At 44.4% G+C, this 25,594-nt stretch overlaps 1 protein-coding gene and 1 long non-coding RNA gene across 3 annotated transcripts in view; one reads left to right on the forward strand and one right to left on the reverse strand.

Moving 5' to 3' along the window:
* LOC129392140 (uncharacterized) overlaps window positions 1-25,594 on the reverse strand; it is a 153,189-nt gene that overhangs the window by 121,553 nt on the left and 6,042 nt on the right. The gene's annotated exons all lie outside the window — the stretch shown is intronic.
* On the forward strand, window positions 19,819-23,890 carry IL6 (interleukin 6). Its single transcript, XM_007102855.3, has 5 exons — window positions 19,819-19,972; window positions 20,141-20,316; window positions 21,422-21,535; window positions 22,194-22,340; window positions 23,624-23,890. The coding sequence occupies exons 1-5, from the start codon at window positions 19,867-19,869 to the stop codon at window positions 23,792-23,794; spliced, it is 714 nt and encodes a 237-aa protein (XP_007102917.1). The 5' UTR covers window positions 19,819-19,866; the 3' UTR covers window positions 23,795-23,890.

Consider the following 25,594-nt stretch of genomic DNA (forward strand, 5'->3'; position numbering starts at 1 on the left):
CTGAAGGGTGAGTAGGAACTGACTGAGCAAAAGAAGAAGAGATTAAAAAAAAAAAAAAAGTATCCCAGGCAAAAGAGTACCATGTGCAAAGGCCCTATGGTAGGGAGGAGCTGACACCTTAAGGAAACTGGAAGGAGCACAGAGAGGAGAATGGTACAAGGTAAGTCTGAATAGCCAGAACTTGCAGGGCACTGGAGGTCACGGCATGTGGTACCTCCAACCTAACAGCCCTAGGGAGTCATTGAAGGTTTTTAACCAAGTGGTAGAGAGAGAACAGAATCACGTTGTAAAAAATTCTGTCTGAGAACAGACCGAAAGTTATGGTCCAGGTGAAAGATGGTGGAAATTTAGACTGGGGTGGTAGCGGTAGAGAGAGAGACAGTAGTAAATAAATCTGAAAGTTATCTACAAAGGAAAACTGACAGGACTTCCAAAAGATCACATATGGGATGATGGGGAAAAAAGGTATCTGCAGTGAACACCGGGTTTTTACCTGGAGCCTGAAGAAGGGAGTAACATTGGGAAGAGCTGGGAGGAAGGGGAAGCAGGTAAGGAGGCACACCTTGGAGCTGAATGGGTGGCTCTGTCTTTCCGAAGAGGAACATTCAAGCTGCTTTATGGTAGGAGACAACAGGAGTGGATCCCTCCCCTATGCCCTCACCCCCAGTAGGCCACTGCTTTTATAGACAAAATGCTAGACCAGGAGTCAGGAAACTGGATCCATTTTGGACTTTGCCACTGATTAGTCGTATGCTCTTAGGCAAGTCACTCCGCATCTCCTGATTTCAGTTCCCTGAAAAGTCCTCACCCCTTCCTCCCATAACAAAATCTCTGGAAGTGCTTATTAAAATGCACATTTATAGACATTTGTCTCCATTGGACTATGAGCAAGCACAGAGTGGAAGACTGCACTAAGGTCATACAGGTAGTAAGAGCCCGAATGAGAGCTCACATCAGGTCTGACTCACCCTAAAACTGTAAGAGATGAGTAATGGAGGAGAGAATGGAGAAGGTACCAAACAACAGTATCACTAGTGAGATGGCATGATGTAATAGGGCCAGGTCTGGGGGAAAGCTGTAGCTGTCCTTCCATTCCCTGGTGAGACAGTGCTGCAGTTGTTTCATTTTTCCATCATTTCCCCCTATTGACCCAGGGCAGGCACCACCGCACCCTCAACCAGAGACACACACAAGACTCTGACATTTTAGAAGATAATGCTTTAAAAAAGCCCCAAATTTCCCTTTGAAACCCACTGGTAGAACCAAATCTACCTCAGCTCTACCCTGAAGCAAATATTCAGCCCAGACACCAGTAACGTATTTTAAGGAATTTCAGAATGTTGACTCTACAGAAACCATGACAAACATGTCACTGAACTTTTGAAAAATGAGGTTGACATAGCAAGCTGTCATAGGACTTACAAGATGCTTTCAAGAGAGTCATGTGAAATTAAAGAGAATTATTCAAAAGCATGAAACTCCCAAAAAGGAATTATTTCATTAGAACTGATTTTTTAAAATTATCCACGTACATAATTTCTAGGGACTTCCCTGGTGGCACAGTGGTTAAGAATCCACCTGCCAATGCAGGGGACACAGGTTCGAGCCCTGGTCTGGGAAGATCCCACATGCCGTGGAGCAACTAAGCCCATGCGCCACAACTACTGAGCCCGCGTGCCACAACCTGAAGCCCGCGTGCCTAGAGCCCGTGCTCCGCAACAAGAGAAGCCACTGCAGTAAGAAGCCCGCGCACCGCAATGAAGAGTAGCCCCCACTTGCCGCAATTAAAGAAAGCCCACATGCAGCAATGCAGACCCAACGCAGCCAAAAATAAATAAATAAATAAGCTTATTTTTTTAAAAAACTTATAAAAAAAATAATGATCTCTAAAGTAGATCTGAGTTTCTAGGACACTTGGAGCTTTTGAAGGCCTTCATTGTTTCCTGATGGTTTCCAACAGGCTTATTGTGTTTCTCCAGCTAGTCTGGAATAAAGTCTAGTACTTCCTTTTGCATTCCCTTCAGTGCCTAGTACATGCTAAACATTTAGCATCATTACCATTGTACCATATAATGCGTACCATAGCACATGATAATAGTACTAAGAGTAAGCATTGATTGAATACTAAATACTTCACATGTTATTATCTGATTTGATCGTCACAACAACCCATATGCATGGGGAAACTGAGGTTACACAGTTAAGAAATGGCAGAGCTGAAATTCCCATCCAGGGCTACATGATTCCCCACCTCCATGAACCTATCCCCCATGACTCATCTCTCCTTCCTGTTTCTTCCTCTCTTTCTTCCAAATGTATCTCATGCTCTCTTAATCACCAGCATACTTATAAAAGCCATAATCTTAAGGGAAAACTATGACTTTCCTATCAGTGGATGAGACTATAAAGTGCTAGATCTTTTTTAGACAATCTTAAAAACACACACCAGTTAGGGCTTCCCTGGTGGTGCAGTGGTTGGGAGTCCACCTGCCGATGCAGGGGATGCGGGTTCGTGCCCCGGTCCGGAAGGATCCCACATGCCGCGGAGCGGCTGGGCCCGTGAGCCGTGGATACACTCACACAAATATGCAAGGAAACCAAAACTACAGAGTAATGTTCAGTACGACATTATTAATATAGAAAATGACTAGAAATGACCTAAACATCCTTCAGTAAGAGACTGGCTAAATAAACGATGTTAGTTTTTATGGAATATTATGTAGCTTTTAAAAAAAGAATAAGGTAGGTGTGTGTGTGTGAATATGGAAAGAACTTCAAGAAATATTAAATTGAAACAGAAGAAACAGAGCATTACATATACTATGACCTCAACTTTGATTAAACTAAATAACAGATATGCATGCCTAACAGGGGATCATTTTTTAAGTATTTCCCAACGTATGTGTGTTCCCTCATTGGCAAACTTGTTTCTCTCCCTGAACTCTGCACTGAGCATTTAGACTAAGGCATAGCACGGGAGTTGGGATGGAGGAGGACATGCCATAGGAGAAGTCCCCAACAGACAGGAAGGAGACGTAAGATAATAGCCCAAGCTTCAGGCTCAGTGAGCTGTGGGAAGAAGAGAGACAGAGGGGAGAGGCAGAGGGTCACACATGTGTGTTATGGAAACCCTGCCTCCCAAGCCAAAATCCCAGATGGTGGGGTGGTCGGAAACACCTCAGGCGACAGAAAATGCCATAGCCCCCTTTCCATTCATACTCTGTTTCTGCATGAAAAATTAAAATAATACTTTGCTGGAAGAAACCAATAATTTCTTTGATTGTATCAATCACCGATGAGCTCCCCAGTCCCATATCCAAATCAGAAAGGACTCAAACTCTTAAAGAGTTTAAATCCCATTGAAATGGTAGTATTAGATTAGCTCTTACATTGCACGTCACAATTACCTAAATCAGAAGATTTTAGTTATAAAAGATTCATCTGAGTCCTTCATTCCACAAATTTTTTTCTGAGAGCTGATCATGTACTACATACTTTTACAGGGACTGCGATACAGCGATAAATAAAACAACGTCCCCGCCTTCCAGAAGCTTCCATTCTAGTGAGAGAGATGGTCAACAAACAAGCATGCAAATAGATAAATTATATCAGCTAGTGCTAAATGCTAAATTTATACATTTATTTTTTATAAAATTAAATCAGGCATGAGCTATCAAGCCATGAAAAGACATGGAGGAAACTTAAAATGCATGTTACTAAGTGAAAGAGATCATCTGAAAAGGCTACCTACTGTGTGATTCCAATAACATGACATTCTAGAAAACACACCTGTGGAAACAGTAAAAGGATCAGTGGTTGCCAGGGGTTGGGAGAAGAAAGGGATGAATAGGTGGAATACAGAGGATGTTTAGGGCGGTGAAACTATTCTGTATACTGTAATGGCAGGTACATGTCATACATCTGTCCAAAACCATAGAATGTACAATACCAAGAGTGAACCCTAATGTAAACTATGGATTTGGGGTGATAATAATGTGTCTCTGTAGGTTCATTGATTGTAGCAAATTTACCACTCTGGGGCAGGATGCTGATAATGGGGGAGGTTGAGGGGTGGGGGGTTGAGATTATATTCCACAAATTTTGCTGTGAACCTACAAATGCTCTGAAAACTGAAGTCTGTTCTTTAAAAGAAAAAAAAAATCACGTAAGGGAAAACAGTGAAAAGGGGTGGGGATTATTTTGAACTGAATTCTCATTGGACTCTTAGCAAATAATTTTTATTTTAAAGTGTTTTCAGAAGATAAAATTACTTCCACAAAATTAAAGTACTTTGTCTTTTAATGTTTTTTAACAACACCAAATATAGAAGGAACGTGAGCAAAGGAGTCCTGTAGAAGATTAACGATTAGTAAAAATTATGGGAGGGGAAGGAAAGTTAGGTGTGATAGTTAATTTTGTGTCAACGTGACTGGGCCACAGGGTGCCCAGATATTTGGTTAAACATTATTCTGGGTGTGTCTGTGAAAGTGTTTCTGAATGAAACTAACATTTGAATTGGTTGACTTAATGAAGCAGATTGTCCTCTCCAAAGTGGTAGGGCTCATCCAATGTATGGAAGGCTGGAATACAACAAAAAGGCTGAGTAAGGCAGAATTCACTCTCCCTTTCTGCCTGAATGCTTGAGCTGGAACACCGGTCTTCTCCTGCCCTCAGATCGGAATTTAGAACCTTTCCTAAAAGCATAAGTTTTGGAATCCGACAGACTTAGGTTTGAATCTAGCTTTGCTACCTCCTAGTTGTGTGATCATAGGTGAGTTAACTGACCTCTCTGAACTTTACTGTCCCATCTATATAATGTAGATTATTGATTTGTATGAATGGATTTGTTCAACAAATGTTTCTTAGCCATCTCCTATGTGCCAGGTGCCAGAGACATGAAGATGAACAAGACAAAGTCCTCTACTCTACAGAAGTGCCCACTCTACTGGGGAGACACACATAAACCCTCATTCTAATGCCATATAATAATTCAAATAGACATATAGAGAATGGTGGCATCTCACCTGTAGTAGAGGCATCTAGTGCTCACCTATGTTCCATTTTCCTTCCTTCCAGCCCCATGAGAGGATTACACTTCTGCCCCCTTGCAGCTAGGCAGGGCTATGTAACAGGCCTTGCCAGTGGGCTGAGAAAGGGAGTAACATGGTTACCTCTGGGCAATACATTTAACTTCCAGCACGATGCTCTCAGTATTCTCTTCTCCTGCCACAGCAACCAGAGAAGCCAAGTGTTCTGGATGGTACAATTACAGGATGGTGGACTCTCCATCAACAGGTCACTGAGGGGAGCTCCCAAGAGAATGACCCAGATCTAAAGCAGACTTTAACTGACCAAAAAATAAACTTGTGTTAAGCCACTGAGACTGTGGGTTGTAAGTTACTATGGCATGATCTAGCCACACTCATTCATAAACCAACCTGCAAAAGGTATTCTGAAAGAGCCAGAAACTAACAGAGTGCTAAGTGATGAGTGAGAGAAGAGCCAGGGGAAGAGCTGAGAAAGAATCAGCACAACAGAGAGGAAGGCAGAGCAAATGCTTGGAGGGTTGCAGTGGCCTGGGAAGGTGGGTAACAGCAAATAGTCCGGTGGTGCTAGAATGCAAAGCGAGAAGGAGAAGGGCATAAGAGAGACAGAGGAAGTAGGCAAGACCAAACTGTGGAGGGCCTCGTGGGCCATGTTAATAGCTTGGCCTTAACCTGGAGGAGATGAGAGCCATGCAGGGCTTCTAAGCAAAGGAGTGACATACTTGTCTGTGGTTATGTAGAGGAGGGATCAGGGCAGGACTAGAGAGGCGGGAGACCAAGATGAAACTAAACAACTTATGGAAAGTACCTACTGTAGTACCTGCCAGACAGAAGTACAGCACTTCCCTTTTCCCTTCCCCTGCTCGTATATTAATGTAGTTTTAGAAACTAGCCAACCCTGTAGCTTAGCAATCTTACTTTTAGGACATTTTAGAAATAAATGTGGGGCTTCCCTGGTGGCACAGTGGTTGGGAATCTGCCTGCCAACGCAGGGTACGTGGGTTTGAGCCCTGGTCCAGGAAGATCCTGCATGCCGCGGAGCAGCTGAGCTCAGGCGCCACAACTACTGAGCCTGCTCTCTAGAGCCCGCGAGCCACAACTACTGAAGCCCACGTGCCTAGAGCCCGTGCTCCGCAACGGGAGAAGCCACCACAATGAGAGGCCCATGCACCGCAGCTAAGAGTGGCCCACACTCGCCGCTCCTAGAGGGAGCCCGCGCGCAGCAACAGAGATCCAACTCAGCCAAAAATAAATAAATTAATTAATTAATTAATTTTTATTAACAGTGGTCATCTCAGTATGCTGGCAGTCTTGCTGTAGTTACAATTAATGTTTGTTAGTTTCATAATTTATTTTTTAATTAATAGAGAAATGAAAAGAAAGACACTATCCTGGAGAACTGGAACTGGTAGGGCTCTTCCTGTAGTGATTGTCAGCAATTGCAAAGGCAGAAAAACCAATTTTCCAGTCAGAAAACCAAGCCAACCTCTTCTGGTTGAAGTTTCCTCTTCCCACTGGAATGTAATTGTTTCTAAATTGAATGCCATACCTTAAGCTCTCTGTGATTACTAATTCCAATGGATTGGACCCAGACTCTCAGGGGATTTAAATAGATCCAGACCTTCAACGCTAATTACTCCATGAGAGGAAGCCCTGTTCACTTTAAGGAAATGAATGAGGCTTCCCATCAGGAAAAGCAAATTACTTTGGGCTGTGGGGAAAAGGCAACCAACCTTCCAAAAGATTTGTTGGCCTTAAAAAACCAAGAGCATAGAGAGGAAGGCCCCACAGGAAGGCATGGCAGGAGCTTCAGATATGCCAGGGGGAAGGTCAGATTAGGACTAAAATGCTTTCACTGGATTTGGCAAGAAGGAAGTCATTAGGGGCTAAAGCTGTTCAGGTTGGAAGCTGACAGACTATCTCCAAAGCAAAGTAGGCAGCATTACTAGCATTCTGAAAGATCCAGGAACCAAGGGGTATCTTAAGTGAAGTTTAAAGGAGGTAAAAGTAAATTTCATTTAACTAATATCTTTCTGAATATCAAAGTAGTACATGACCAATGCAGATAACCTGGAAAACAAAGTACAAAGAGGGGAAAAAAGTACCACTTATTCCACCTTCCAGAGAGACCCACATTTTTCCTGTGTATTTGTATTTACATCAGGGTGTGGACAAGAATAGCTCATCTTGTCATGTGAGAAACATAGTCTGTATTGGCTCAATACTTTGAAAACCTATACTTAAAGATACTTGACAAAAATTTAGAAGGATACTCTTATGAAATTGGAGTATACTAAACCTTTTTATATATGTCACAAAATACAGAAAGAAAGGATATAAAGTTTGCTCTATAAAAATCTAAATTTTCTGCATGGCAAAAGAAAAACACACTATAAACTAACATAAAGATGAATTATAAAATAAAAATACACATGAAGAACAAAAGTTTACCTTCTGGAGTATATCAAGAGCTCCTTCAAATCAATATGAAAAGGATCAAAAACCAACAGAAAATCAAACAAAGGATATAAATGTAAAGTTCGTGGAAAATTACATAAAAATGGTTCTCAAATAGCTTTCCAGATTGTCCGTCTTACTTATAATAAGAGAGATGCAAATTAAAACTACAATGAGACATGTTTTTCCCTCATCAGTCTGGCAAAGATCAAGACTGATAGCATCATGTGCTGACAAGAGTATGAGAAACAGGTGTTCTCACACCTTGCTGGAGGGAGCGTTAAATGGGTACAGCCTCTATCTGTCTCTAGCAAAATTGCCCATATCCTTTGAGTTACCAACTCCATTTCTAGGAAACTATCCCATTATACACTCATGTGTGTGAAATCACGCATGAAAAAAATTATTCACTGTAGTTTTATCTGTAATAACCAAAGATTAGAAACAACCTAAAATTCCATCAGTGGGGAACTTGTTAATAAATGGAATGCAAGGGCTAAGAGGAAGGAGGCAGCCCTGTAACTCCCACAAAGGAATGATCGCTAAAACACGTTCAATAAAGAAAGCAAGGAGCAGAACATTTTCATCCGTGCACCACCATTTACGTAGAAGAATAAAATTAAATCATGGGAAATATTGGGACTTCCCTGGCGGTCCAGTGGTTAAGACTCCACACTTCCACTACACGGGGCGTGGGTTTGATCCCTGGTTGGGGAACTAAGATCCCACATATCACGCGGCAGGGCCAAAAAAAAAGATCATGGGAAATAAGAACATTTTGTTTATCAGTGTATTTTTGGAGTATTTCTGGAAGGAATCACCAAAAAAAACTAGTAGAAGTAGTTACCCCTAAAGAGGTAAACTAGTTGGCTCAAGTGGCATGGAAGTGACTTCTTTTTCACTGAGTATCCTTTAGAACATTTTGAATTTCATGCCATGGCTATGTGTTACCCATGCAAAAAAAAAAAAAGTAAAAATATAATATTTTAAAACAAAATGAAATCTATAAGCCACTTTATTTGTCTTTATTTTCTGGTGGCCATTTCTATTCTTTTCACTGTCTTCCTTCTTTGTGCTTTGTCTACCTTGATCATTTTCTCTGTTTCCCTTCTCTTCTTTCCCTTGCCACACCTCTGTTAAATACAACAACTAAAAAAAAAAAAAAAATTAGCATCTGCTGACAATTTAGTATATACCAACAACCTTGCTTTACGGGTGTGATTTCATTTAATTCCCACAACCACCGTGAGAAGGAAAGTTGTCTTTGCCGCAGTTTACAAATGAGGAAGCTCAGGCACAGGGAACTGAAGTGCTTTGCCCAAAGCCATGTGAGCAGTAAATTGCTGGGGCTGGGATTTAAACCAAGTCTGTCTGTGAAATCCATGCTTCTTTTAATAAGCAGTACTGCCTGCAATATGGAACAAATATCCATCCATATACATTTTTTAATTGTTGGATAAAATATTATAGTCTTTGATTTAAAAATCAAGTGAGGGACTTCCCTGGTGGTCCAGTGGTAAAGAATCTGTCTTACAACGCAGGGGATGCAGGTTCGATCCCTGGTCAGAAAACTAAGATCCCGCATGATGTGGAGCAACTAACCTGGCGCGCCACAACTACTGAGCTCCCGCACCTCAACTAGAGAGCCTGCATGCCACAAACTACAGAGCCTATGCACTCTGGAACCCTCACGCCACACCCACAGAGCCCATGCACCCTGGGGCCTGCGCACCACAACTAGAGAAGAGAAAACCCACACGCCACAACTAAAGAGAAGGCCAAGCGCCATAACGAAGAGCCTGCGTGCTGCAATGTCTCAACAAAGATCCCGCGTGCCGCAACTAAGACCCGACGCAGCCAAAAGTAAATAAAATAAATAAATAATAAATATTTTTTTAAAAATAAAAATCAAGTGAGCATAATATTTTATATGACTTTAAAAAAGCACACCTACAAAGAAAATTTCACAAATTAAAACTGTTTTTTATTTCTAAACGCTTGATGATTATTTTTGACAAGTCATTTAAAAGGAGAATTCACCTCTCACTCACTTATCAGCCCTGAGCACCTAATGCTTAAAACTGTGCTATTCATTGGCATTGAAAGATGAAGCCCTCAAGAAATTCTTAGTCATTCCTGGTCGGGGAACTAAGATCCTGCAAACCACGTGGTGCAGATAGGAAGGAAAGAAGGAAGGAAGGAAGGAAGAAATTCTCAGTCAATTGCAGAGAAAGCAATAGTAATGTTTACCTGGCCCCTCTAATGTGCCAGGCTGCATGCTAAGCACTTTACATAGGTTCCAACAACTGTATAACAGAAGGTACAATTTCTACCCCCCATTTTGTAAATGAGAAAAATGAAGCCTGGATGATCAATAACTTCCCAGCTGACCACAGCTTGTAGAGTACAGAACAGTAATTTGAACCCAGGCAGTTTGGCTCCAGAGCCTGTGCCATCACGACACTGCCTGGAAACTGATCAGTACAGTAAATGACACTGCAGGAGAACCCAGAGGAGAACCTTCACTATTCCTGGAAATGGGTCAGCAAAGGCTTCCCAGAGGATCAAGTCACGGTCTGAGTCTTAGTGGAAGTTCAGAACAGAGAGACGTCATGGCATCCGCAAGATGTCATTCTACCCTGCACTGAAACTGTTATGAAAAGACTTACATCCTTTGGAGAGAAGGGGAAAATTGTAGCCTAGAGCCTAATGTGACCTGCCTGGGAGCTGTGCCATGTAGTGAAACCAAGTTTCTGTCAGGGAATTTTATGTTTTACTCAATATTCTGAAGTTTGGCTATGACACAGTCAAGTATCAACACGTTCCAGTCATCAGGCGGGTTCTGTTAGAAGGCAGTAGGGGTTGGATTTAATGGCACTGTTTGTTTTCCTAACGCAATGTCCTAGAAATATGCAACAGAACTGTAGCGGAGATGAATCAAAAGAAGGATGCAATACAATAAAATGCAATGCCAAGAATAACAGTAGAAGTGATTCCTTGTGATTCTGGTAGTTAAGAGCAAAACTTATGACATAAGCAGCAATCTTTGGGGACCCTAAGAATGCTTCAGGGCTTTCTTCATCCTGTCCACTAAATGCCCCAGAGCAAGAATCTTGATTCATCTGCTCTGGTTGAGATGGAACAGTGACAAAGCAGAGACCCCTAAGCCCATGGGCTGTCACCTTGCTGTGTCTAATTCTCTCAAAGTGACCAGTCTTCAGTCCCTAACTTGGCCATGGCTCAAGAGCCTGGCTCAGGGTCTGCCCTGATCCACTAAGGTATGAGCCAGTACCTGGCTGGGGAAACACAAGGGTATCTAACACTGTAGAACAAACATTCTGCCCTGCGCACATCTTTACTCTCCCAAACTCAGCTTGTAGTCTGTGTCAACTTGTTTATAGATACAGCAGCCTTCATTTGGGGACATAGGAGCAGCATGCTTTGACCAGAACAATTTCTTTCCTTAAAAAGCTTTACGGTCAATTGCCTTTGAAATGTAAGCTTAAATAACTTTTGATGTATGCTTTCCCTATACTCCCTACATAGTACCCATATAATAACCAGTCTCTAGATTGCATTGATTTTGGCCTTTAAAATATCATTCTATCCCCTTAGGCCCACAGGCGGGCTGGAAGATACTGAATAACTAGTTTTCTGGGGGCCCTGGTTTCTAGCATTTGCCAGTTTCCATCGTGTAACCACTACTGCCCTGTCTAATATAAAGCTCCCAACAGGAATCACTGAAGGCAGAGTGAGGAGGAGAGGAACACAGTTGGCTCCTTTGAGGCTGAACCATCTCACCTCTGCCTGGGCTCCATGCTGTTCTCTCCAATCCCCTGGGGACTTCTTCCTGTTCATTAAGGTTAAACACTTTCATCATGTCACTGCCCTCCTCAAACTATCTTCCTTGGCTCCCCCTATTCTCTTCACTTCCCCCTAGCTTTCAGAACCACCCCCCATAATCTTGTCTACAAACAAGGATTGTTAGGTTTAACCAATAAAAATACAAGATGCCCAATTAAATCTGAATTTCAAATGAACAAGGAATACATTTATAGCATAAGTATGTTCCATGCAATATTTGGAATATATTCATACTTAAAAATAATCTGTTGTATATCTGAAATTTATCTGGGCATCCTGTATTTTACCTGGCGACACTACACCTAACCTAACCACCACATCTTACTTCTCCTCCCAAACACCAGGAAGCTTCTTCACAGTTCCAGGAGCCTGCATGATCTCAGGTATGTCATTTAATGTCTCTGAGTTTCAGTTTCCTCATCCATAAAATGAAGCTAACAGTTGCCAATTCTATAGAGTGGAATTTAAATGAACTAATGTGTGTAAAGCGTCTAGGCCAGTACTTAGCATTCAACAAATATCTGATTGACACCACCCCCCCACCCCGACCATGTCAATCCTCAATTACTTGAAATACCTTAGAAGGAAAACTATACTGTGGTTATGGAATCCAAGGGCCAGGAGTCCTCCTAGGACATCGCCCTCTATGTCCAAACTCTCCCAAATAGGTGCTTCTGATTGTATTTTTAAAGAAATTGGCAGCAGAGGGAAATTGGGGTTCGGGCATGCTGAAATACCCAGGAGCAGCCAATTCCAGCATCTCAGGGTCCACAGGAGAGACCAGGGCTGTCTACCTCTTACCCAAACACATCCCCCAACCATCATCAAGGGAGGGCATCTTCTTTGCGGTAGGTCTAACTTTCAGCTCCCACAGGAAATGCACTTTCCTTGCACAAGCAACACAATCCCAATAGGTGGAAACACAACCAGAATTGGAGCTGGAAAGGGGAGAAATGTTGCAAGACTATAAACTCCTTATCAAGATGTACATTCTTCTTTCTCTGTAGAACAGACCCCTGTAAGGAATCTCAAGGTACTAGGGGAAATGAGCCACACAAGATGAGAAGAGACGATGACACCATCACCTTTGACAACTCCCCAGGCATCCTAAAACCAAGAACAATGAGCTACTGATCGATGCCCTGCACAAGGGCCAACCGCAGTTTGGCTGTGTCAAATTACCAGAACCAGATGAAAAGCAAGCATCGGTCAAACTGCAAATTTCACTTTCATGATGCCAAATAATCAGCACGACTTACTGATTTACAGATTACGCTACTCCACAAACAACTGATAAGTTAACCCCCTGGGAAACTCAGTGAATGTTTTTTTTTGTTTGTTTTGTTTTTTTTGTTTGTTTGTTTTGCGGTACGCGGGCCTCTCACTGACGTGGCCTCTCCCGCTGCGGAGCGCAGGCTCCGGACGCACAGGCTCAGCGGCCATGGCTCACGGGCCCAGCCGCTCCGCGGCATGTGGGATCTTCCCGGACCGGGGCACGAACCCGTGTCCCCTGCATCGGCGGGCGGACTCTCAACCACTGCGCCACCAGGGAAGCCCTCAGTGAATGTTTTAAATACATCTTTTCCCCATTAAGATATGAACTCTTTTTCCAGGGAACGGGGAACAGTGTGCATCTGCAGCAGTCATCAATAAACCTCACTTGATGTTTCCCTTCTCAATTCTGACTGGTTTAGCTGTAGACATGGTTTATATCATCTCTACTCAGAGAATAACCCAGAATGTTATGCATTCAAAGCAGTATAAAAAAAGAAAAGCAGGTTATAAAACACTATGTATGGTATTTTTCTATTTCCCATACACTGATAGATGTATAACTATCAATGTATAAATGACAAGAGTGATTACAGCATAATCAGTGATTATCCCTGGGTGATAAGATTATTGTGCAATTTTTTGGGGCCTATCTCTGTTTTTCCAATGTTCTACATTGAACATGTATTACTTGGGTAATTTTTTTTAAGTTAAAAACAAATTGGGATTTCTGTGGTGGTGTAAGTGGATAAGACTCCACCCTCCCAATGCAGGGGCCCAGGGTTCGACCCCTGGTCAGGGAACTAGATCCCACATGCGTGCCACAACTAAGAGTTTGCATGCCACGACTAAGAAGCCCTGGAGCCACAACTAAGGAGCCCGCCTGCTGCAACTAAGACCCGGCACAACGAAATAAATAAAATTTTTTAAAGTTAAATTTTAACATATTGATCTGTTCCTGCTTTTATGATAACTAAGAAATCTGCTACCTCCTTGCATTGATACGTCTGGGCTTTGGCATCTTCCAAATCAGTTTAGTCTGCCTGAGGCCACCAAGATCCAGGACGTGTCAAAATGAGTGGCACCCCAACCAGCCACAGCAGGTCTTTGGGTATGAACTAGAAGACAGCATCAGACTTCTGGACTTTCAAGAACTATTTCTTATTTAGAGTCTCCCACTCCTATAGTTCCATTAAGAGTAGGCTCTGGATTATTAAGCATAGCTAATGTACATCCACGGAATCACAGAATGCTGGAGCGAGGAGGGAATTTACAGAAATCTGCCTAATGGAGCCCTGAGATGGGACAGTACTTTGCCCCAGGTCCTCCAGTTGGCCAGAGGATTTTGCTGGTAGCAAAAAGCCCCACGTTCCTTTTGAATCCTACAATCTAAGACAAGCCAGTAAGGCCAGAGGGATCTTTACACGCCTGGCCAACAGAGTGGCCGTGCAGTATCAGACGGAAAAAGCCCAGAACCTAAATCTCTTCTGACACCTAACCGGGGCCACAGTGAACAAATTTAACACAGAGAAAGGAATATATATTACAGCCTCTTTGCTGATTGTCCTTGGACAAGAGAATCTGAGGCAGTTAGCAGCAATTGCTTAAGTACCAAGACTCCAAACAAACCTCTGGGGATGCAGTCTTACTTTCTAAAAGTTCATCACCTCCCAAGAAAAGTATCACCAAAATACAGTTTCAAATGTCAGAGTGGAGAACACCATTTCCATGCATCCTGATCACTTGCCAAGCAAACAAGTATAGTAGATCATGCCTTTCCTCCTGTTACCACCTCTCACCCACAGGAAAGTAGCACATAAGAAACATGACCTCCAGAGTGGGCCATCATCCCATGGAGCCCTTGAGAGACACAATACTTGTGCTCAGACACAGACCACTGTGGAGACCCCACAGCACAGGGGGAGCCACAGGCCTGGTAGACCAAAGTGACAGCAGACCACAAGCCCAGCTTCCTGAGTCCCAAGGCCTCTCTAAGGCCACAGTGAGGACAGCACCCCCTGGAGCTGTGGCTATGGTCTGCAGGTCAAGGACTCTGCACTACATTTACTCACACCTATACGTAGGTACATAGAACTCAATAGCTTGAAGAAATTACCTGTGATTCTTTGACCTGCTTACCTGGATCTGACTTCTCCTGTAATATTTTTAATCAATCCAGGTGGACCTTCCTTCAGGAATAATAAACCCCAATGGCTCAGTTACAGAGTGTTCAACATGTCCAAAGCATATCATGGAAATTACTCCACCATGAAGACTAAAGAAACTTTCCCTACCGTCATGGATTCAGCTTGCTGAGGAGAACACACATGAGGTGTAGTTCAGAAAGGCAAAGACGTTCTCTTTTTTTGCAAATAAGTAGCCAAAAAGGCAGGGAAGAGAGGTAAAATACGTCATAGCCAGGCCTGCAGAATCCCCTGGTCTTACCATTACTTGTGATGCTTTCAAATGGGTTCTTAGTACCTTAATTTTGAGGAAAAAAGAGTGGAAGGAACCAGCCAGTGGTTTTGCATGCTTAGTTTCTGTCTATGACACTGAACTCAAGAGAACTGAGACCTTTGGAGAAACCAAAGATGGTTCAAATGACTCAGAATAAATTAACTCAGTGCTCCTAGCTGATAAGTTGAAGTTTCCTAACTGTAAAGCAGAACCAGCAGCCACCAACATAGAAGGCCTACCCCACAGACAGAAAAGAGATAAAGCACTGAAAGTCAGCCAGAGGGAACCTCCCCAGCCCTGCCACGCAGGGTGGTGGGGTTTCTTCGGGATCAGCCAAGTAAGATGGCATCACCAACCCAGCTTCTCGGACACTCTCTTCCAGGCCTGGAGACCAGAGGAAAGGGGACGTGGGGAGAGGGCTGCTCCCCAAGGAAGGGGAGTCTTCCCCAAGGAAGGGAAGTTGTCCCAGGAGAAGCCACTTCCCTCCTAAAATGCATGGGATTTTCCTCTTCAGCAGGGGACGGTAACTCAGCACATAGCAAAACAACGAGGGCACAGGACAGATGACCTCCCTGCACAGTTGTGGATCAGAATCCCAGCACAGCAGCCGTGCCCCTTCCTAACAGAGGGAGAGCTACACCCAACCCCAGCACACCTTTGCCCTCCAAAAAGCTGAGGCCAGACCAACAAGTCACTGGGAACTACAAAAGGACATCAGAGCTGAGGTTGTGAGGGCCAGGACTGAGACTGGGCCAGCCTGGGAACTGCCCAGAGCTTTGGTCTCCAGGCCTGGCTGCCCTCCAAGAGCAGCCAGCCCTTTCCAAGTAGACATACCACATGTCCCTAATATTCTCTCTCCAAGTAATACAACCACTTTTCTCAAAGCAAAGACATTTCCCAGAGCCTTACAGGCCTGGCTGATATCTGCTGAGTAGGACTCAGTCCCGGAAGGAGCTGTTAAATAACCCACTGTTTCAGTTTATAGACTTCTCATGACTTAGTGACAAGTGAAACAACATTCTGACAGCAACTGCAAGTTCCCTAGCACCCGGTGACTTCTCTTTTTTTCTTGGGACACTCCCTCCTGCTAAATCGCAGAACCAACCCACCCCCTACCCACCGGAATAAAGACAGAGGAGTGCAACCCCACATTTTAACCTATGAGATATGGACATCACCTCTTTTTCTGAGAGCTTAACACTAATTGGAAGTTACTTTTTCCCCTTCACCTCGAATGCAGTGATGGACTCTCTGAACTGGACTCCACAACATGTAGGAGGGCAGTCATGGGCAGTAATTCTAAGGGGCACAGACAGGACCAGCCAGCCCTAGAGAAGGGTAGAGGAAGCAAAGCTACCATGGTTTTCCTTCTTCCTCCCCAGATACTCCCAGTTGTCAGGCCTCTCTTGGTCTCCGATGGTAGTCACTTCAAATTACTGATGGTGCAATCCAGTAGTTGAGGTTATTAGTTAATCAAGCTGACAGCATGGCCTTTCCTGGCCATTTATACATATTAAAATATGAGGGATGAGCTCTCCAAGAGGAAAATCCACTGAGATCCAAAGGAAGGAAGCTATCATGGTGGAGCTACAGATGCTGCATTAATGCTTCGGAGCAAAGGGGAGCCATTTTCTCCCATAAGCAAATGCCAGCCCAAGGCCAGGATACTAATAACGACCCTAGATGCTAGCAATGTGCAAGGTGGTGGCAGTGTCCTCCAATCTCCCCACACACATGCATTCCTACCCTCACACTATTTGCCCTTTCCTGGTTGCCAGAGCACAAGATCTGGGATTAAGTCAGGCCCCCTCACACTCGAGGGCCACATTCAAAATTTTGAATGATGATGGTGACCATGGACAGGGAAGGCTGAGAGCTTCTGTCATAAAAACACTTAGCAGAAAGCCTTGAAAACAGTGCAGCAGCAAGACACAAGCTGTGCTCATTATCTAAATTGAGAGACCAGGTTTGGGGTTTGTTTTTGTTTTTGCGGTACGCGGGCCTCTCACTGTTGTGGCCTCTCCCGTTGCGGAGCACAGGCTCCGGACGCGCAGGCTCAGCGGCCATGGCTCACGGGCCCAGCCGCCCCGCGGCATGTGGGATCTTCCCGGACCGGGGCGCGAACCCGTGTCCCCTGCATCGGCAGGCAGACTCTCAACCACTGCGCCACCAGGGAAGCCCCAGGTTTGGGGGTCTTAATGTTCTTAAAAAAATAGAGAGAGAGGAAATCACTTCTTTTTTTCTTCATCTTAACTTTCAACAAAACATGGAGTCTCCTTTCTTCAGAGGTAAAAAGACTGGGAGACCAGCTGACCACTGCCATAGTAGTCTGGCTCATTCATAAGCAAGATTCCACGTGGACTGCCTGACAGAGCTGAGCTGGAAGAGTTTTCTCCAAGGCAGAGACCCCAAGCCTAGGACTGTTACAAAGAGCAAGTGTTAATTGCAGGATTACTATGCTCCAGGGATTTTCCACACTTCATCTCTCTCAGTCTTCACCACAGCAACATGGGAAGAACTGTTATTATCCCAGTTTTATAGATGAGCAACCAAGGGCACAGATCCTTGGGGTTTCTTAGCCAGGGTCAAACAGCAAGTGGCAGAGCTGGGCTTTAAACCCAAGCTGTGTGGACTCAAGAGCCCGTGCTCTGCCATGTGCCTGCCCACAGGGAATCACCTAGGTGGCATCTAGACAATGGGAAATTACAGTGTGTATATCTTTGTGCACAAGTGTGTGTATGTCTACACAATATATAAATCGATAATGTAAATACAGAGGTGAGTACCTAGGTAGCCAAGAAAACCTTAGCCAGATTAGGGTAACAGAGGATTTTGCTGAAAACACCGTGGGTCAGGTGCTACCTCTGGGGAGAGGAGCTGGAAAGGAAGGAGACTTACTTTTCCCTGTATGCCCTGATGTTCTGTTCAGACATTTTATCAAGCACATGTACTTCCTATTTTTAAAACTTTTAATTGAAAAGACAAATCTGTATGTTGTTGAGCCGCTAAGTCTTTGAAGTCTACTGAGTCGTATTTTCTAAAAACTAGAAGAGTGAGAAGCAGCAGCCCCACACTACAGAGGCCTAGCGCATGCATCGCAGGGGGCCACAGAGGTGGCTTCGTTCAATGCACGAGGCTTGGTTGCGGGTGTCTGAGCTGCTCAAGACCCCAGAGCACTAAAAGCGAAACCATTCGGCCAACCTCTCCCATTTTCATTTTCAAACTCAAAACCCTGCTACCACCACCACAAGACCTGCCTCTCTGTTTAGAAAGTCAGTGAAAGAATGAATGACCTCACTTTCCCCAACAGGCAGGTCCCAACATGTTGTGCGCAAAACAAAACTTGAGTAAATCGATCCATATTTTAAATACCCTGGCTGAGGTCCTTGTTTTAGCAATCCTGACAAGATCCTCTTTGCAAAGCAAAGAAGCTGATTGTGATGTTAACACTGTGTTTTGTAAACAAAACAAAAAAAATTTTTTTTTTTTTTTTTTGGTGCCATACAAGGGTCCTTAGTCTCAGCCTGGAACCAATCTTCTGAGCTGTCTGGGTGTTCCGGAGACTGGTGGGGCACCCTGGCTGGTATAGAGTCCATTTGCATGAAACCAAGGACCCTCTTGTAAGGACCGAGGAAGCCTGTACAAGTTCAACCCAAATTGGAAGGCTGAGGCATTGGAGGGGAAGCCTGATTCCGAACCGAGAACCCTGTTCTACAAGTAGATTCTTCTCAGCCGCTTCTGGATTCAAATCAAGTCATACAGCAGGGGGGTGCTATGAACACAAGATCCAGAAAATGCCACAAGGTCCTCCTTTGACATCCCATCAAAGAGGTGAGTAGTATTCTCCCCACTTCTGCCCTGAACCCAGTGTGTGTGTGTGTCAGTAAATTGAGGACTCCAACAGACCCAGAACCTGCCCGGGGTCCTCGGGGCTCCCCGTGGGAGCAGGAGCACCCTGTGGCCAGTGGAGGGGACAGCACCAGCACTACAAGACAACCCCCATGGCACAGAGATCAAAGTCTTCATGGGGAGGATCCCCAAAAGGCCACTGGGGAGTGAGCAGGGCTATCGCTGACCTGGCCAAAGTGAGCTGGAGCAGGTGAGGAGGAAGAGGGCAGATGCCACGTGGTGGCAAAAAGGAGTCATTTATGTATGCACCCACACTGCACCTGGAGACTCCTAGCGACTAGTGCACGAGATTTGGGGGCAGTCAGGCGGTTCTGCAACAGCTGGTCACGGCGAGAGCCCGGGAAAAAAGTACTGCAGAGGGCTCACAGTATCTTATTTGTAACCCCAGGCCGGTGGGCTGTGGGGTGGTCTGAGGAAACTCATCTCAGGTTTTTTACAAATACCAATAAACTGGAATACTAAATCCCAGCCAGTTAATCTGGCAATTAAAGTATTTTTTAACCATAGTCAGCCTTAGCTTCAACCCCCCACCCCCCCCCGCCACCCCGTCGTAAAACTTCGTGCATGATTTCAGCTTTACTTTCCTTCTCAAGACATGCCAATGTGCTGAGTCACTAAACGAAAAAAAAAAAACAGAAAGTAAAGTTAGAGTGATCCCAGCTTCTGAGGACTAGCCTTGGTAATGACTTTTTTCCCCTGGTTGTGATTCCTGTGATGCTAAAGGACGTCACATTGCACAATCTTAATAAGGTTTCCAATCAGCCCCACCCGCTCTGGTCCCACCCCCATCCTCCAACAAAGATTTATCAAATGTGGGATTTTCCCATGAGTCTCAATATTAGAGTTTCAACCCCCAATAAATATGAGACCGGGGATGTCTGAGGTTCAGTCTGCCCTCGAGCCCACCAGGAACGAAAGAGAGCTCCATTTGCCCTCCAGGAACCCAGCTATGAACTCCCTCTCCACAAGTAAGTGAAGGAAATCCCTCGCCCTGGAACTGGCTGGCAGCCGTGCTGGGCCAGGGAGGCGGTGTGTATCCGCTGCCGTGAGGGCTGGCGGGCGGCCAGCAGCCAGAAGCACAGCTCCCCCAGCGGTGCGGTCTGCTCACTGGCTGCTCTCCCTTCCCTCCGGCACAGTCGCCTTCTCCCTGGGGCTGCTCCTGGTGATGGCTACTGCTTTCCCTACCCCGGGACCCCTGGGAGAAGATTTCAAAGATGATACCACTTCAGACAGACTACTCCTCACCTCTCCAGACAAAACTGAAGCTCTCATTAAGTACATCCTCGGCAAAATCTCTGCAATGAGAAAGGAGGTAGGTAGGCTCGCCTGAGGGTGATGGAGGGCCTGTGTGGGCATCTATTTCCTTGCCCTTGGATGTGGACGGGGGCTCCTGCACTGGGAGGTCTTTGCTGGGTTTGGAGGCAGTTTAGGTTTGAAGCCAAAGGGGCAGACTGTGTCCTGTAATTTCTCCTCTGCTGCTGGTCCCAGGTAGTTCCTTTTCCTCCTGGAGAATCTACAATGGGGCTGGGATCCAGGCTCCCTGGCCCATTCTCAGCTCCACACTTGGGGTGAGCTGAAGGTCACACTGCCTCTCAGGATTTCCTTTTCCAGAACCAAAAAATAAGGTCTGTCAATCTTGTTCATGTTTCGGACTTTGGGAGGATTAAAAATCACCACCTGAAATGACGGTTCAGCTTCTCAGGACAGTCACAGTTCTTTTAGGTGACGCCAGCTCAGTGGTTAGGGATTCCCCAAAGTCATTCTGGTATATAAAATGCATACCTGATAGCCCACTGAAGTGGCAAAATCGTAGGTATGTCAAAGCAGCTCCCAAGCTTTAAATGTAAGGTCGTTTGGCTCTGCTTTGGTAGAAAGGAAAGAATACTGGAGAGGGGATTGGGAGCCCCAAATCTAGTTCTGGTTCTGCTGAACAAGCTTTGTGATCTTGGGCAAATTCTCTACCACCTCTGGGCCCCATCTGTAAAATTATGGAATTGGACTAGATGATCTGAAAGGTCCTTCCAGCTGGGACATTCTATGGCTCAAATTATATTCACCCAATTATCATCAAAATTCCTGTTACTTATTACGTACCTACTATGTGCCAGGCACTTTATATAAATATTATGTCTTATCCTCACAATAAACTTACAGGGGAGGTATTTCATTATCCCCAACTTGGAGAGATAGGGACACTGAGACTTGGAATAGGTCATAAACGTGAAGTCACAGGTGAGGCTAGAATTGAACCCAAGTGTGCTCATCTCCTGTAGACCTTGCTTGCCTGGAGGCTAATGGATTGTGACTTCACTTTTCTTAGAGAACTTCCTGGCCATGAGGGCCAGAGGGCATCAGCCCTCTAGTGGTGTTTGCTTTAGGGGCACTTACACGATAACGGTTCTGATATTCTTTCCCAGATGTGTGAGAAGTATGACAAGTGTGAAAACAGCAAGGAGGCACTGGCAGAAAACAACCTGAACCTTCCAAAAATGGCAGAAAAAGACGGATGCTTCCAATCTGGGTTCAATCAGGTACGAATGCAATACGTTCACTTTTAGCTACTCCTTAGTAAAAAGTTCTCCCTCTTGCATGCAGTGTCTGTATACATATAGACCAGGCAGGCAATCAAGAAGGGGATAAATGTGAAGAGCATCATGTAAATTTCATGAGGAGGCCAACTTAAACGTTATTAAAGGCAACTTATTTTTGAACGACTTGGTCAGAGATAGCCCCTCTGTGCTGGAATTTTCACAGCAGTCAAATGTTAGGAAACCCCACAGGTTTAGCTAGTTCATCCTGGGTAAGTTGGTCCAGGGACCTTTCTCCTCTTTGGCTGCCCTTGGCAGGATCCAGGCCTGCCCTCCCTGCTGAGGTCATTCTCTATACTCTTCTCCTGCTAGACAGTGACATAACCTGTACTGACTTTTGATTATTTCAAAAGTAATGGGGCAGCTGATGCTGTCCTTAAACAACAGGTCTCAAAACATGAGATATGATGCTTTGAGCATCCAAGTGTGATCCTGGAGCACTGCAGCTGCAGCATCATGTCTCAAAACATGATGCTTAACAAGTACTTGAAGTTCCCTGGAGGGGCATACAGAGAAGTTATTGAATTAGAGCAATTTTAACTTTTCAAATCGATTATGTCTTCCTAGCAATAACCAATTTTCCTACCATCTTTCCTCTTAGGAGACCTGCTTGATGAAAATCACCACTGGTCTTCTGGAGTATCAGATATACCTGGACTACCTCCAGAACGAGTACGAGGGTGATAAGGGAAGCATCGAGGCTGTGCAGATTAGTATCAAAGCACTGGTCCAGATCCTGAGGCAAAAGGTAGGTGTCTTCTCATCCCCTCACTTGGCTCAACGAAAGCAGCCTAGACAACTTGGCAGTGCAGAGCCAGTTCAAAAGAGATGGCCGTGTGTGAAGGAAAGGATCTGAGAAATATTTCCTGATAGTTAAAACTTTTTCTTTTTGCTCTCTTCTGCAAAAGACATCAATAACTGTACTTAAAACTCTGTTAAATGGGGAGGGTTTTAACATCAACTTCTAAAAGCTTAAGAAATAAGAAAAAAATACCTGTAGAGGCAGAAGGAAGCACATTCAACCTCACATAGTGATCCACATAACAGAACAAAGGGCACAAAAATTATTTTACTGTTGCCAATTGACATTCGTGTTATTATGGTAGTTTCAACTCCTTTCCCTTACTCTTTTGCCAAAGAGTTAATGCAGAGAAATGGCTAAAGCCCGAAAGAGCAGGTACCAAGAGCTTTGGTCACTACCAGCTAGCCATTCAAACGCCACATGGTGGAGGCCTGATGGCACAATTTGTGGATGAACCAAAGCGCAAAGAGAAGGGCCCTGGACGGAGAAGCAGGCACATGGGTGCTAATCCTGCCTCTGCCTTTTCTAAACCAGGGCTAAACCAGGTTGCCCTAAACCAGGGCTTCTCCCACTTTAAGGTGCACACGAGCTTCCTGGAGGACCTCGTTACAATGCAGAGTCTGATTCAGCAGGTCTGGGGTGAGACCTGAGACTCACATTTCTAACAAGCTTCTGGTGATGCTGAGGCTGCAGTGCTCCAGGATCACACTTGGAGGTGCAAGGCCTTCCACAATTACTTAGCTCCATGTGAGTGGGTCCATTGAAAGGTGTTGCCCAGTCCTCTTCACGCCCTCAGAGCAGTGGACTCTTAACAGATGTGGGATGAATGAGCGAGAGCAAAACCAGAGAAAAGTATTACAGTCCCCTGAAGAACCCATTAAAATGCCTTTAACTAAAAATTCTTCATTTATCTATTGAATTCCGACTATGCGCCAGGCACTGTTTAGGATAACAGAAGACAAGTAAGATACTATGGCTACCCATGGAATGCTTACGGTCTAACGGAGACAGAGAAGCAAAAAGATTAGAGCTCAGCTGCTGTGAGCGGGTCCTAAACTCTGTGGACTCAGAGGAGAGGCACCTCCCGCTATCCGGGCGAGTCAAGGCAGATGGCCCCAATCCGCTCCTTCACCCCAATTTGAACATCTTCCCACAGGCCACAGTATCTCTCCACTGCAAAAGATTTGTTCAGTATTTAAACAATTCCTTTTGTTTTCTGTTCCCTTCAGGTAAAGAATCCAGATGAAGTAACCACCCCTGACCCAACTACAAATGCCACCCTGCTGAATAATCTGCAGTCACAGAACAATGACTGGATGAAGAACACAAAGATTATCCTCATCCTGCGAAGCCTTGAGAATTTCCTGCAGTTCAGCCTGAGGGCTATTCGGATAAAGTAGCTGGGGCACCTAAGATTGCTGTAGTTCATGGGCATTCCCTCCTCTGGTCAGAAACCTGTCCACTGGGCACATAACTTATGTTGTTCTCTATGAAGAACTAAAAGTATGAGCGTTAGGACACTATTTTAATTATTTTTAATTTATTGATATTTAAATATGTGATATCGAGTTAATTTATATAAGTGATATTTATATTTTTATGAAGTGCCTCTTGAAATATTTTATGTACTTGTTTTGAAAAAGTAACGTAAAAATGGCTATGCGGCTTGAATATCCTTGTTGTTTCGGAGCCAGATCATTTCTTGGAATGTGCAGGCTTACCTCAAAAAAAAATGCTAACTTATACATATTTTTAAAAGAAATATTTATATTGTATTTATATAATGTTTAAATTGTTTTTATACCAATAAAGGCCTTTTTAAAAAAAATTAGCAACTAAACCTCTGTGTGTCCTGTGAAGCTTAGTATAAACTAGTTTCCATCGCTACCACCACCACTAAAAAAAAAGGTGCAGTCACCTAGAGAAAGATATGATTGAACATCTACTGAATGGCAGGCACCAAGCTAAATGTGTTGCATGCATCATATTTAATCCTTGTATTTGCATACTTTTTTCTGGATGTGGGAGAGTGATTCCCTCAGTCACCAGCTGGAAGGTAAACCACAGATTTTAAATCCAGGTCTACCTGCTCCAGGCTCCCTACTCTTAACCTTTAGGTCACACTACCCCCCAGGGAACTGACAGATGATGTAGAAAATCCCAAGAGGATACGCGGAATACATTTAAAGATGCAATCAAAAGCCTTTAACATGGTGCAACCACTTGCAGAAGACACAGACAGCAATGTGCAAGTTTCCAAATAATAACTAGAATTTTCACCTCTCCCCTCTGGGTTCCTCAAACACTGCACAGACCTGTCCATCACAGCACTGACCACATTGTATCACATCTTAAAATGGGTTGATTTTTCTTTCTAGCCAGCATGGGGGTTCCTCAAGAAGGCAGACCCTATTGTATTCATCTTTGCATCCGGAGCCCACGGCACAGAACCCGGACATAGGAGGCCCCAATAAACCTTTGCTGAATGAAGACACCACACATAAATAATCAAATCTAAGACACGTCCGTTCTTAAGGATACATGCTGTTGGTCAATGAGTGGGGAAATTACAAGTACTGTGCACTTATGAATCTTTATCTTAAGGAAAAACTAGCAAGACTTGGGAAGAAATATTCTAAGACCTTCCAGAGGAGGCAGCAACTAGTCGGTGCCTGTGTACCTCCCTCCATTTTCTTTCCCACCAGCAACATTCCCTGTCTGCCTTCTCCTCTCACCCCCACTGAGAGTGGTGGTGAGAGAGACAATCTGGGTAAGTGCACGTGGCCCTCCATCCCACATCAACGCTATGTTGGGAATTTGGCAAAGATTTCCCCTTTTAAGCCCCAGCCATATAATAGTTCTGTCTTCTAATAAAGCTTTCCCCACCCTAACCACCACGGATGTCTTCCTCCAGGGGAGGAGTTCTGCTGAGCATGGGAAAGTCCACAGGGGTCAAAAACTGAGAGGCGTCAAGCAAGAGAAGAACCACATACTCCGTTTTCTAGAAACCATGCATCACAAGCGGGCGTCCCAAAATTAGAGCCAAATCAAAGAACAAAGAGAAATAGCAGTCAGCCAACACATCCATTCTTCAAACAAGAATGTTTGGAGTGCCCTATATAAGTCAGGTGATGCTGGGGATGCATGGGTGAACAAGTAGACATGTTTGTTCGTGTTGTTTACGCTATGGCAGGAAGACA

Source organism: Physeter macrocephalus, chromosome 5 (genome assembly GCF_002837175.3).
Source record: "Physeter macrocephalus isolate SW-GA chromosome 5, ASM283717v5, whole genome shotgun sequence".
In the NCBI taxonomy this organism is placed as follows: Eukaryota; Metazoa; Chordata; class Mammalia; order Artiodactyla; family Physeteridae; genus Physeter; species Physeter macrocephalus.

Coding starts and splice junctions, on each gene's coding strand:
- IL6 (XM_007102855.3), top strand. CDS start 19,867: ATGAGACCGGGGATGTCTGAGGTTCAGTCTGCCCTCGAGCCCACCAGG. Junction 20,317..21,421: donor TCTCTGCAATGAGAAAGGAG/GTAGGTAGGCTC, acceptor ATTCTTTCCCAG/ATGTGTGAGAAGTATGACAA. Junction 21,536..22,193: donor TCCAATCTGGGTTCAATCAG/GTACGAATGCAA, acceptor CTTTCCTCTTAG/GAGACCTGCTTGATGAAAAT.